This window comes from Somniosus microcephalus, chromosome 2 (genome assembly GCF_052327205.1).
Source record: "Somniosus microcephalus isolate GS21.2 chromosome 2, FLI_Smic_1.0, whole genome shotgun sequence".
NCBI lineage: Eukaryota > Metazoa > Chordata > Chondrichthyes > Squaliformes > Somniosidae > Somniosus > Somniosus microcephalus.
Window position 1 is genome coordinate 330,276,847 of NC_140988.1, and position 15,190 is coordinate 330,292,036.

General features: G+C 44.3%; 1 protein-coding gene across 2 annotated transcripts in view; it reads right to left on the reverse strand.

Moving 5' to 3' along the window:
• The window catches only part of me2 (malic enzyme 2, NAD(+)-dependent, mitochondrial), a 119,907-nt gene that overhangs the window by 17,537 nt on the left and 87,180 nt on the right, over positions 1-15,190 (reverse strand). For both annotated transcript variants that reach the window (XM_085974866.1, XM_085974857.1), the window contains exons 12-13: positions 14,878-15,020; positions 13,115-13,217 (exon numbers count right to left, since the gene is read on the reverse strand). In XM_085974866.1, coding sequence (XP_085830992.1) covers positions 13,115-13,217; positions 14,878-15,020 — 246 coding nt within the window. The remainder of the gene's footprint in view (positions 1-13,114; positions 13,218-14,877; positions 15,021-15,190) is intronic.

The following is a 15,190-nucleotide window of genomic DNA, read 5'->3' on the forward strand; positions in this document are numbered from 1 at the left end:
AGAAACCAGACGCATCATATCGACTGACAATTGATTATACGGCACTAAATAAGGTGACCCCAAAGGAATACCCGATAGTAACAAGCCCTGCTACAATTTTTAATGGGCTAAAACCAGAACACAAAATTTTTACAGTACTAGATACAGGAAACTTTGGTTTATCCGGAAGTTGTATGTCCGGAAACCTCGATCTAACGGCAGAAATCAGCAGCCGTTTTGGTTAGGTTTTTTTTCTTCTCCTAGCATTTAAATTTTTTTTAATTTTTTTTTTATAAACAGTCAGGCTCTGGAAAGCATCTCTGTAGCTTAGCAACAGCTTCAGAGACACTTCCAAGGTACAGGCCGAGTGTTTACAAGCTGTTGCTAAGCAACAGTGTTTGTTGTCAGATATGGAGATGAAAACCTCCGTATCCTTCAACATTAGCGCTGGTCTATCCGGAAGTTTTGATAGATCGGCAGCAGCTCGGTCCCGTCGGTGCCGGATATCGCGAAGTTTCCTGTATTGCAAATAGATTCTGGTCCATACCATTGGACAAAGAATCGCAAGAGAAATTTGCTTTCACACTAGATGGGAAACAATATACAGGAAACTTTTTTTTATCCGGCACAGATAGGACCAATGTGGTGCCGGTTCATCAAAAATTCCAGATAACCGAACGCTATAGTAAAAGATACGGAGAGCAACAAACCCTGTTGCTTAGCAACAGCTTCAGAACAACGGGCACAAGTTGCAAGCGTCTCTGTAGCTTAGCAACAGCTGCAGCCACACCCTTGCACAGCAACAAATGGAGTAAAAAAAATAAAAAAGTTACCCGAACCTACTCCTGAATTTTGCCGGTTAACCGAGATTTCCGGTTATTTAGGTGCCGGTAAATCGAAAGTTTCCTGTACTTAGACGAGGGTTCCCCCAAGGGTTCCATAATAGTCCAGCTATATTCCACCGACACATGGCCAAGGCCCTGGAGGAAGTAGAATTAGAGGAGGACGGCAGTACTGTGTTGCAGTATGTCGACGATCTACTGATAGCTTCCAAGAACACTCAGGGGCATGTTAAAGCAGTCCAAAATTCTGAAAGCACTCTGGGATGCAGGATTTAAAGTAAACCCCACCAAAGCTCAAGTAAGGAAATCAGAGGTAACCTATCTGGGCTATAATATCAGCATGGACAAGAGAGCCATGCCAGAGGATCGAAAATGGGCCATAAACGATATGCCCAAACCTGTAAATGTAAGGGGAGTGCGACAAGTCCTGGGACTATTTAATTACAGCAGAAATGTTATTGAAGAGTTCTCACAACTAGTTGCACCCTTGTATGAATTGACCAAAGGGGGAAAAGCTGCAGAGGAACCCATTGAATGGACAGATTTACAGGCAGAAGCCTTTACTAAACTAAAACAAGCACTGACTGCCGCACCAGCCTGGGGATTACCCGACATGGGGAGGCCATATCATATCTTCTGTCACAATCATGGGGGACATTACAGTGCAGTGGTGGCACAAAAGCATGGGGATTACATGAGACCCGTAGTCTACTATTCGACACGAAGATCTCCAATAGTGGCCGGCATGCCAAGATGCGTTGCCGCGATCGATTGTGCACGGTGGTCAGTAAAAGTGAGTGAACCTGTAGTAATGACGGGGGATATTGTGCTACATACACAACACACCTTAGTAGAATTGTTAAACATCGGACGATTAAAAACCATCTCAAACAGTCAGAAGGCTGCTTGGAACGCTGTCCTGTTACCCAAAGATAAATCTATACAGATAGTTAGAGATGTGAGCCAGAACCCCACATCTATGATGGGAATGGAAGGAGAGGAACACTGTTGCACCAGTGAAGAGGAATTAGAGTATCTAGGCAAGATCAGGGAATTACCTTTGACGGAAGCAGACTTAGAGCTATATGTGGACGGGTCCCGTAAATATGTTAACGAAACACCACGAACAGGTTGGGCCATGGTAACGGGAGACGGCACCGTCCAGAGGGAAGGAAGATTACCAGGGGATAGTTCAGCACAAGTTGCCGAGTTAACGGCATTGACAGAGGCATTAAAATTGGCAGAAGGAAACGGGTGAACATCTATACCGATAGCCGCTATGCTTTTGGCATAGTGCATGATTATATGGCAACCTGGGATAGAAGGGGGTACATCACCTTTGGCGGGGGGGGGGGGGGGGTGGGGGGGGCAAACGCATACAGCATGAGGACTTAGTAAAGAAATTGGTAGCCGCCTCAGGGTTACCCACTGAAACAGCGGTAGTAAAAAGGTAAAGGCCCATCAGCGGGGGAATTCCCCCACAGAAAAGGGAAATAGAGCCGCAGATTGTGCAGCCAGAAAAGGTGGTAGAGCAACAGATTGCAGCGGTAAACAAGATTGAAACAGAGCCCGAAACATAGCTGCTATTACTGCATTGCCAGAGAATATAGACAAATCCAAATTACATAAGGAAGTCTCCCAGGAGAAGCAGCTGTGGGAACGAAGAGGTGCAAGAGAAAGGGCGGGGGGAATATGGAGGAAAGAGCAGCAAATATGTACACTGCTGTAAGAAAAAGGAGACTTACCATCAAGTAACTTTAAAGTAAGCTTTAAGTAACTTATAAACACACTATATACACAAGAGAGGTCTTTACCATGCCTCTGGTAGAAGCCTCTTACAATACTGAACAGACCAGTATTTATACCAGTCCAACAGGAAGTGACATATGACAGGAAGTGAGGTATGTACACAGTTCATAGTTCATAGTTCACAGGAAGTGATGACATAACTTCCCGGAAGTTATCATTTTTATCACATTCTTCCCTCCTGCAGGATTAGGAGGCTGTGGTCTACCTTTTGGTCCGCAGCCGCCGAACAAGGAAGAGTCGCACCCGTTTGGATTCCCGTCGTAGAGGGTCGCTGGTCCGCTTACATGCGGTTGGCCATTGGTCAGAGTCGGTGTGGCCTGGATTGCCCTGTGAAGGGTCGGGGAGATCATGGCTTCGAGTACGAGCCCCAATAGGTTCAAAGTCGGACTGCCTCTGTTCAGAGGGAGGTGCAGAGCTGGTCTGTGGCGGATCAGTACTTTCATGCGCGGTACTGGGAGGGTCGCAACCTTTAGCACGGGGTTCTACCGGCACCAAGCTAGTTGGTGTCCGATCAGGATCCTGGAGAGGGGTACCCGATAGGTCCCAAGAGTTTCCTGGTGAAATGCCATCACCCGATGTCCCACTAGGTCCTGGTGGGCAGGGAGCCAGATCCCGTAATGATACGGTAGATTCTCGGCCGTCGGAATATCGTATGTTTGCATAGGTGGGGTTGGCATCGGTTAGTTCGACCTCGTCTACAAGAGGGTCATTTTTAGACGTCCGAACGTATCTTCGGAGTAATACAGGTCCAGGAGTAGTTAGCCATGACGGGAGTGATGTCCCATGAGATGAGCGACGCTGGAATCCAAAGAACCGCTCATGAGGTGTAGTATTTGTGGCTGTAGAAAGCAGGGACCGTATAGAGTGCAATGCATCCGGAAGCACTGTTTCCCATTGCTGGTCTGGTAGGCCCCGAGATCTTAAAGCGAGACGTACGGAATTCCAGATGATACCGTTATACCTCTCTACCTGCCCATTTCCGATGGGATGGTATGGTGTTGTTTTGCTTGTAGCAATTCCCCGTTCTGAGAGGTAGTCCTTGAGTTCCCTTGACATAAAGGATGGACCCCGATCTGAGTGAATATAAGCCGGCATGCCACAGAGAGAAAATACCTGCTCAAGGCAGCAGATTACTGTGGACGCCAGCATATTGGAGCAGGGGAAGGCAAACGGAAAATGTGAATATTCGTCAATCATGGTGAGCAAATATGTGTTCCGAGTTGAAGAGGGCACTGGGCCCTTAAAATCGATGCTAAGTCGTTGCATCGGTTGGGTTGAGTGTATGAGTATACCATCTGAGGGGCGGAAGAACTGAGGTTTTAATTCCGCACAAAGCCGGCATTCTGAGCATATTTTCTTTACATCTCCAGTGGAAAAAGGGAGATTCCGTGATCGTACGAAATGTAGCATGCGCGTAACGCCAGGATGACACAAACCGTTGTGGACATCCATGAGAGTGGAGGATGACATAGTGGAGCAGAATGCCCGTGTGAGGGTGTCCGGGGCCACATTCTCCTTGCCAGGCCGATAGAGAATGGTATAACCAAAAGAGGCCAGTTCCATCCTCCAAAGTTGTATTTTATTATTCTTAATTTTGGTTCGTTTTCGATTATCGAGCATGAAGGCGACTGATCGTTGGTCCGTGATCAATGTAAAGTGCTGGCGAGCTAGAAAATGGTTCCACTTCCGTACTGCCTCTATGATGGCTGTGGCTTCTTTCTCAACCGGAGGATAATGTAGCTCGGCACCTTGTAAGGTCCTGGACATAAATGCTACAGGACGACCTTCCTGATTCAGAGTAGCCGAGATCGCCACCTCCGAGGCATCACATTCAACCACGAAAGGGAGATTCTCATCAATGGAGTGAAGAGCCGCTTTCTCCAACTGTTTTTTGAGAAGGTTAAAGGCTGCAACAGCCGCTGTTCCCAGTGGAAATGATCTAGCATGCAGCAAGGGTTGGATTTTGTCCGAAAAATGAGGAATCCATTTAGCGTAGTATGCAAACAGACCGAGAGCCCGACGTAAAGAAGCCGGATTCTTAGGTGACGGGAGCTCTTGGAGCGGGCGAAGTCTTTCTGGGTCTGGCTTAATGATACCATTGCCTACGCAGTAGCCAAGGATGTTGATGGTCGGTTGCGACTCAACAGATTTGGATTCATTCAGGGTCAAATTACGGCGATGGAGGGCATCCCGAAATTTTTGGAGGTTGGAGTCGTGTTCCTGTTGATCGTGACCTGCAATGGTAATGTTATCAAGATAGGGAAAAGTGTCCCTTAGGTTTTCCTGCTTAACCAGGCCATCCATTGCCCGTTGAAAGACAGCCACTCCATTAGTAACCCCGAATGGGAGGCGACGAAATTGGTACAGCCGTCCATTAGCCTCAAAGGCTGTGTACTGCTTATCTGAGACCTTCAAGGGTAACTGATGATAGGCACTTTTTAAATCGTAAGTTGAGAACACCTTGTATTCGGCCAGTTTATTAACCATATCATCAATGCGTGGCAATGGGTAGGCGTCCAAGTCGGTATATTGATTGATGGTTTGCGAATAATCGATGCATAGTCGCTGTTTGTGAGGTTTTAGAGGGTTCTTGACAATGACGACTTGAGCCCGCCAGGGCGACGAACATGGTTCAATGATATCCTCTGCTAGAAGTCGAGAGATTTCAGCCGCAATAAAAGATTGGTCTTCCTGATTAAAGCGCCGCGATTTCGTTATTATCGGTTGGCATTGAGGCGGAATACTGGCAAATAATGAGGGTTCATCAAGTGAAGCTGCTGATAATGCACAAAATGGTAATTTAGACGGTATATTAGAAATAGTAAGTCCGGGTTTGGATCCACCAAACTCAATGGTGAGTTTCTTATGCTGTTTTTGGAAGTCCAGCCCTAAGAGGAGATCACTACATAAGTCCTTGAGCACCGAAAGTCAGGTGGAGGGATACATATGACCATGAAGTGTCATATCAACAACACAAAAGCCGGAGATTCTGGTATTAAGTGATGACTGGGCCATCGCAATTGCCTGGTCCGATGGGAAGACATGTAGTTTCAATTTCGCAACAATCTGTTCCTTAATGAAACTATCAGTACTTCCTGAGTCAATTAAGGCATCTAAGGTATGCCCTTTAATTGAAATTTTTGTGGCTGCATGAGACAGGTTCTGTGGGCAAGCAGCTGTAATTGGTGTCGTTGCACAGAGAGTGGCTAAAACTCTCGGTGTGCTTCTTCGGGAGAGCTCGAGAGGAAGCTTGATAGGTCCTAGCTGGAGCATCTTGATAGGCCCTAATTGGGGCAATTCGGTAGGCCTTAGCTGGATTGGCCCTCGTAGAGGCCCTTGATAGGCAAACTTTAGCAAAGTGTCCTTTTTTCCCGCAATAACTGCAGATTGCATTGCGAGCAGGGCAGGTTTTCCTAGGGTGAAAAGCATCTCCACAAAAGAAGCATTCCTTCCTAGATTGCCAAGAGGCTGCTAAAGTGGGGTCGTCCTCCTCTTCTTCATCAGAATTAGCAGAATTAGATTCCCCCATGATAGGGTTCACCTGAGACCGCTTGAATTGTCTGGTTGCAGCTACAGCAGCAGATCGAGATCTGGGCAGCTGATAGAGGTCTGCATTTCTCTTTGCCAAATCCAGTGAACAAGCTAGGTCAAAAGCTTTTTGGAGCTCAAGTGTTTTACTTTCTAGTAGACGCTGGCGTATAAATGGAGAGGCAATCCCGCAGATGAAAGCATCACGAATCATTTCTTGGTGGTACAGCTCAGCTGAGGCTGCCTGAAAGTTACAATCTACGCTGAGCCTGCGAAGTTCTTGCAGGAATTCGTCAATTGATTCCCCTGGCCCTTGTCGGGCTGTGGCCAGTAGATGTCTAGCATAGACCTCATTTGGGGTCTTCGCATACAGTTTCTTAAGTGCCCGAATCACCTCTTCGTAATTATCCCATTCATCAACATATTCGAACACTTTTGGGGTCACATAATTGACAAGTATCTTCAATTTAGCAGGAGCATCCGCTTTACATTCATCCAGAAAATTCTCAAAAGTACGATACCAATGCTTCCATACCCTGCCAGCTGCTGGTGTATTCGGGTCCAAGTCCAGACGAATAGGTCTAAGGATTTTCTCCATGATGGGTGGTTCCCTGGATCCTTAACTTCCGAGTTTGTCTGAAGGTCTAGTATTTGTCAGTGTAAATACTAAGTTACTTAAATTGATGTAAGAAAAAGGAGACTTACCATCAAGTAACTTTAAAGTAAGCTTTAAGTAACTTATAAACACACTATATACACAAGAGAGGTCTTTACCATGCCTCTGGTAGAAGCCTCTTACAATACTGAACAGACCAGTATTTATACCAGTCCAACAGGAAGTGACATATGACAGGAAGTGAGGTATGTACATAGTTCATAGTTCACAGGAAGTGATGACATAACTTCCCAGAAGTTATCATTTTTATCACATACACCAAGCTGTATACAACAAGAATTAATTTAATTGTACCATGGCAGACAACACACAGGTATATCCAATATGTTAAACAACCTCCAGCGATGCTGGTGGTGGCCCGGAATGGACCAAGCTGTGGGCAGATTCTGTAAGCACTGCCACATATGTGCACGGTATAACATAGGGAAACCTGTCACGGTAAAGTGGGGACATCAGCCGAGACCAAGAGGCCCATGGGAGAAGTTGCAGATAGACTTTACTGGACCCTTACCAAAATCAAAGGGAAAAACTTATTGTTTGGTAATAATAGATCAATTTACTAGATGGGTTGAAGCATTTGCCACTAGAGATTGTACAGCTACAACAGTGGCACGAATAATGGCAGAAGAAGTAGTACCACGATGGGGGGGGTCCCGGTACAAATTGATTCAGACAAGGGGACGCATTTCACGGGAAAGGTCATAAGAGACATGTGCCTTATTAGGTATCAAAGGTTTCACATACCATACTACCCTCAGAGTTCAGGGATGGTAGAAAGGATGAACTGGACGTTGAAACTATTCTTAGCTAAGGCAATAGAGGACACAGGGAAAGGATGGGCGGAATTACTCCAGAGTATACTGATGAGACTTAGGGCAACCCCAAATAGAACTACGGGGCTGACACCATTTGAACTGATGACCGGACGAGCAATGACACTACCAGGGGAGTCATTACCGGAGGACGAAGATGTAGGACCCCTGAAAGACAGGATCAGGAGATTTATTAAACAATTGTGTACACAATTACACGCTCTAAGACATGAGGCCAAAGACCAACAGATTATACGGGATCTAGAACAGGATACACGGGATGGCCGGAAGGAGGTCCCAGCAATAGGTAGCAAGGTGATGGCAAAAATAATACCAGCTAAACCAGGGTTAGCACCCAGATGGTCAGGACCCTACGAGGTATTAATGAACAGTGACACGTGCGCTTGTATAGATGAGTCTGGAACAGGTAAAGGAAGGTGGAAACACTGGACTCAGTTAAACGTATACAAAAAGGCCAATGAGTAGACCACAGATAGTGCCTCTTGAAAAAAGTGAGGAATATGCTCGAAGATATCAGGAATGGGAGAAGGATCTTATATATATATCAATGATAGGGCTCTGCGTAATGGTAATGCTATATGCCATAGTCTGTGTCTTCAAATATGTCTGGGAACAGAGCCACAGACCAAGAAACGAATCAGATGTACAGCATTTTGAACCGATAGAACTGATGAGTAATCCTAATCCACTGTAATGACTAATGATACATGTGTTTGTTTGCAAAAACCAACAGGTAGTCAAGGTGAGCACCAGCAACAGGTAAAACCTTTTATTACTAAAACCACACATATCTGTTCCAACCAACAGAGAAGGTGCACCCAACGAGAAAATTAAGATCCCAATAATCACCCTTCTGGGGTGCTTATGCCTGATGTCTTTCAGCCTCACAGACGCCATTGACACTGCTTCAGATGGAACACGTCCGGAAAACAGTACTAAACAACGATGCATAACCAATCGTTGCCCCCAACAGTATGGGTGTAAAGAGTAATCTTGTGGATGGACATGTAGTGATACTAACATAGACAGTGGAAACTGTACTGATAACGTCTCAGGAAGCGATGACAACAAAGCGTCCGCGTTATATTGCAAACAAGAACAGACGACGTTGTGCACCTGTACTCGGACAATTCCCGCTGTGCGCCCGACGGTATATGCCAGCACACCAACTATAACCACCCCGCAACTGACTACAACCCCATCAACTTGCCAGTCAATGAAGAAGGGAGCAAAAGGGGGATTAGTGATAAGGAAAACACAGGACAAGGTGTATTTTAGCGTAGCACATAGAATCATTAAACTTGCTAACAATAGGAGTACTTTTACTATGCCCGCGATGTGTGATGATTATACCAAACGATTACGGGACTCCCTGTGGATGAAACAATTAGAGGGTCCACAAGGGAAATCTAGCTTAGAGACGTAAGAAACGGGGAGTATTGGAAATGGCCAGAGCAGGGTATGCGGCCGGGTTAGCAACAGTTAACAGTTTTGACATAGAAGGAGTAAGTGAAGGAGTAGAAGAACTACAAGCAAAAATAAAGAAGTTACTAAAACAAGCCACTAAAAATAGCCAACAAGCGGTGCTGGCAGGAAAACAAACAGCAAAACAATTGTTGGGGGTGGAAGAGATAGTGGCCCCCCATGCAAAAACAATTAATACAATTATTGATCAGATCAACAATGCATCACACCAAACCCATAAGGAATTGGTGTGTGCCATGTATGGCTCATGGCTATTGTCGAATGCTCAGCATAAGATGAAGCAAATAAATAATGGACAGATCCCTGATTGGATTACTAATAAGGATCTGGAACCTTGAATTGACACAAATAAAAGCCTATGCCGAGGGCGTAAAATGGGACAAGTATACAGGGCAGGCAATTGTCTGACCCCATGGACTAAGGTGATTGGCTTTGTACTGGCCATCCCACAACTCCCAGAAGAGGGACAGCCCCTATATGACGTGATTAATATAGGAGAGGTACAAAGGGAGAGTTGGGTTAAATATCATGATGGTCCCTACCAAGGCAATTTGGGAAAGGGATGAAGATAATAACCAGAAGAATGGAACCTTAAGTGGGGTGGTAATGGACAGGTGCCACCACAAGGGAAGGACATGGGTGTGCACACACCCCCCGCAACGAGGGAGACACAGCCGAGTGCGGATTTACGAAAACCACCAATTGCACGCTTGAGGTACACCCAAGGGGGATACACCAAACAAGGGTAGCACAACGGGACATTTTGTGTCACCACAGCTGAACAGAAATATGAATACGAAGATCTGACTTGTCCCATTCCCCAGCCAAACTTTTGTTTTTACCCAAAGATGCCTACGCAGATAGGACACCAATATATACACCCACCAAGACCACACGAAGAGAAAACCTGGTCACTTAATATACGGGACTTAATCGAATGATTAAAACATATGTCATACCAGAGCCCAAGGCAATTCTTAAGTTAGAGGAACAAGAAGCTTGGAAGAAATTACAGCAGGAAACAAAAGAAATTTGCTTTTGTACTCTTATGCTTCGGTTTACAAAGCCAAGGATCCCGTATGCTTTAAAAAAAAAAAAAAAAACAGCCTCATCAACTTGTCCTGCCACCTTCAAAGATTTGTGTACATACACACCTAGGTCTCTCTGTTCCTGCACCCCGTTTAAAATTGTACCATTTAGTTTATATTCCCTCTCCTCATCCTTCCTACAAAAATACATTATTTCACACTTGTGTTAAATTTCAGCTGCCATGTGTCTGCCCATTTCACCAGTCTATGTCCTCCTGAAGTCTGTTACTATCCTCCTCACTGTTTACTACATTTCAGAGTTTTGTGTCAGCTGCAAATTTTGAAATTATGCCCTGTATACCAAAGTCCAGGTCATTAATATATATCAAAAAGAGCAGTGGTCCCAACACCGACCACTGGGGGACACCACTGCACATTTCTCTCCAGTCTAAAAAACTGTTCACCACTACTCGATGTTTTCTGTCCCTTAGCCAATTTCATATCCATGCTACCACTACCCCTTTAATATAATGTACTTCAATTTTGCTAACAAGCCTATTAAGTGGTACTTTATCGAATGCCACTTGAAAGTCCATATACACATCAACTGCACTACCTCCCTCTCTGTTACTTTATCAAAGAACTCAATCAAGTTAGACAATGGATATCAATCACCCAAACTTCATTAAACATGGTTTGGGAAGGCCAGCAAGAATTAGACAAGTTAATGCTCAAAGTCATGATACTGTGGATTTAGGTTGCAGCAGCAAGGTTAGGTGCATAAGCAGGCAATGTTTTGAGGTCAAAGAATGCAGTTATGATGTACCAAATTTGGGGTAAGCAGCTTATCAACGTCAAATTAGAAGCAGTGGGGAAAATGCTAGAGTCCATTATAAAAGATGTAATAGCAGAGCACTTGGAAAACAGTGACAGGATCGGACAAAGTCAACATGGATTTATAAAAGGTAAATCGTGCTTGACTAATCTACTGGAATTTTTTGAGGATGTAACTGGTAAAATAGATAAGGGAGAACCAGTGGATGTGGTGTATTTGGACTTTCAGAAGGCTTTTGATAAGGCCCCGCATAAGAGATTAGCGTGTAAAGTTAAGGCACATGGGATTGGGGGCAAGGTATTGACTTGGATAGAGAACTGGTTGGCAGACAGAAAGCAAAGAGAGTTGGAATAAACGGGTCTTTTTCCGAGTGGCAGGCAGAGACTAGTGGGGTACCGCAGGGATCGGTCCTTGGACCCCAGCTATTCACAATATATATTAATGATCTAGACAAGGGAACTAGATGTAATATCTCCAAATTTGCAGATGACACAAAGCTGGGTGGGAGTGTGTGCTGTGAGGAGGATGCCGAGAAACTCCAGGATGATTTGGATAGGTTGGGTGATTGGGCAAAAACATGGCAGATGCAATATAACGTGGATAAATGTGAGGTTATCCACTTTGGTGTCAAAAACAGGAAGGCAGATTATTATCTGAATGGCAATAGATTGGGAGAAGGGGAAGTGCAACGAGACCTGGGTGTCCTTGTGCACCAGTCGCTGAAGGTAAGCATGCAGGTGCAGCAGGCGGTTAAGAAGTCAAATGGTATGTTGGCCTTCGTAGCGAGAGGGTTTGAGTACAGGAACAAGGATGTCTTGCTGCAGTTGTACAGGGCCTTGGTGAGACCACACCCTGAGTATTGTGTGCAGTTTTGGTCGCCTTATCTGAGGAAGGATGTTCTTGCCATGGAAGGAGTTCAGCGAAGATTCACCAGGCTGATACCTGGGATGGCAGGAATGACGTATGAGGAGAGATTGGGACGATTGGGCTTGTACTCGCTGGAGTTTAGAAGAATGAGAGGGGATCTCATTGAAACTTATAAAATTCTGACAGGACTGGACAGACTAGATGCAGGAAGGATGTTCCCGATGGTCGGGGAGTCCAGAACCAGGGGTCACAGTCTAAGGATAAGGGGTAGGATATTTAGGACAGAAATGAGGAGGAATTTCTTCACCCAGAGAGTGGTGAACCTGTGGAATTCTCTACCACAGAAGGCAGTAGGGGCCAATTCATTAAATATATTCAAGAAGGAGCTGGATATATTTCTTAAGGCTAAAGGGATCAAGGGGTATGGGGAGAAAGCAGGGACCGGGTACTGAAATTGGATGATCAGCCATGATCTCATTGAATGGCGGAGCAGGCTCGAGGGGCCGAATGGCCTACTCCTGCTCCTATCTTCTATGTTTCTATGTCTTCATGAAGAATTTATTAGCCAAAAGAAAAAAAAAACCTTTATTTTTGAAGTTGTGCTGCCAGGGCTTTCTATTGCCATATTTACAGTTAATAATGGTGACTGAAGCACAATTGGACATTAGTGGCTTATACATGGAAACTAACTATGTATTTGTAAATAACATTTCCAAAGTTTAAAAGATGAATAAGGGACCAAGAATGGAGCTCCAGAATATACTGGAGGTGACCTTGTAAGCTAGGAAGGAGAAACTGCATTGGGATAGAAGCCATGGTGGTGCTTTGAGATGTAATGCCAAAAAGAAGTGGCAGAGAATAGGATGGTCAATAGTTGTGAAGGCAGCAGTGGGATCAAGGATGAAGAGAAGGGACGCTGAGTGAGCAGTAGTCACAGTTGCACAGGATCTTGTGTTTGACCAGAGTGATTTCTGTTCTGCAGGCTAGGCAGAAACCCAATTAAAGGAGTAAGAAATGATGGGAGACACAAATACGTGGTTGGGTGGCTACCATGTTTTCAGTGACCTTGAAAGGAAGGGCAGGTTGGACAAAAAGGCAGTTATCTGAGAAAATGAGAGTGGGCTTTAAAAGTCGGAGAAAAAGTGAACAACAGTACAAGGATGAACACAGTACCAGGGCTAGGAAGAGGTCAACAATGTCAACAAGCATAGGGCCAAACACATCACACTAACCAGGGAAGATGTAGGCATTATTTCCCTGTCCTGGTTGAAACACACGTCCATCTGGTAGAGTCACTGGATCAAATGGACTGCCACTGGCAAAAAGGCACCTCCCCTGTGAAACATATACAGTAAATCAGTAACAAAGCAAATTGACCATCTAAATTGCTGGCAACTCTGCCACTTACCTTTTGCTCTAAGTGCCAGTCATGTTTTGGGATTTTTTTCTGACCACAGAAAAGATTTGGAAAAAAAAGTTACATTTTAATGTTGGGGTTTTTGAAGAAGTGTATTTGCACAACAGCCAGACGAAAAGGTGATTAAAAATGCTCTCCCCCCTACCCAGTTATGAACGGAGGGAGATAAAAAGGCAAAAACATACACTGACAGGTTTCTACAACAGAAAACAGAAAGCAAGCTTCTGCCAGACTCAGAAGTTGAAAATAAAGAAAGCAAGACAAAAGAACTTGCACTTATTTAGCACCTTTCACAGCCTCAGAGTGTCCCAAAGTGTTTCACAGCAAAGTGAAGCAATTTTGAAGTGTAGTCAGAAAACGTGGCAGCCAATTTGCCACAACAATATCTTACAAACATCAATGAGATAAATCGCTTTAGTAAGGGAATGCAAGAGGGAAGTTAAGACATTTTATTTAAGTCAAGCAAGAAGACCCCCTGACGTGGGGAAACGTAGGTGTGTTCATTATTTTGTATTCCAAGACGACTAGTTGTACTGATTGAACTAAGTGGGTTTGACCATAACTATTGATCTGTATGTTCACTTGCTGCACAATAAAGCAACTTCATGCTTCATATCTGGCTTCGCTTACCAAGTGTTTGCTCAGCCCACTTTCAAAAAGATTGGAGCCATGCACATGGGACCATGTGTTTGACACAAATATCCAGTTCAGATCACAAGGGGGGAGAACTATTGCTACATCCTGGATTATGCCATCATATAGTTTGATATTGGGCAGTACAAGCACACCCCAAAACATAAGAAACGTAGACCATTGCTGACCAGTTCAAAAGAGGCAGAAATTGAGTTAGCACAATCAGGGTATAGACGACAGACCAGGAAAGGGTGTTCCAGTTAGAAATGTTGAAATTGGAGGCTGAGAATGGAGGGTTGGAAGCTGATGGAAGAGCAATAGAAATGGGAAGAAAGAATAATCACCATACAGATTGCCAGAAAAGGGAACAGCAGCACCAGCACAAGGCCAACAAGAAACAGAAAGAACAGTGTTACTCTTGATACAAAAGCAAAATACTGCAGATGCTGGAAATCTGAAATAAAAACAGAAAATGGTGGAAACACTCAGCAGATCAGGCAGCATCTGTGGAGAGAGAAACAGAGTTAACATATCAGGTTCTGACGAAGGGTCAACGACCTGAAACGTTAACTCTGTTTCTCTCTCTACAGATGCTGCCTGACCTGCTGTGTGTTTCCAGCATTTTCTGTTTTTATTTCAGTGTTACTCTTGAACTGGCAGAGAATCATGCATCTGGTAAATTGGGGTCTCGGAACACAGAATGGACCATTTAAAATCAAATCTTATTCAAAATTTTCAAGGGAGGTGATATATAATTTAAAACAGGTATTTGAATTGAGACACACATACACACAAACTATCATTTCATTATAAACAACTTAAATTTACAGATGGCATAAGTTGGTTTAATCCTTTCTGTGAACCTTGATTTATGAGCCCATATTTGGCATGTGGAGTTTGAAAGTTTGGTGGAGGTAAAGAATAGATAGCAATTGTTCATGATACCTCTGTAAAAGTGTAGGCCTCCTCTGCAGTGCATTCAGCTTTAGTTGTTGGATTACTTAGTGCAAAAATTATAGGACGTTCATTGATGCTGCCCATGGTACTAATCACTTCTTTGGTGAACAGTCGGCCAGCACCTGCTACTCCTGCCAAAAACAAATTGAACAAAGTCAACCTGAAATCTTTAGAGAGAGAAACAAAAACAGGTTAACACTTTGGGTACAAGACTTGAGTTCTTTACAAATGCCGACTGCACTGCTGTGCATTTTTGGTTTACATTACAGATTTCAAACATTTGCAGTTTTGTGTTTTATTT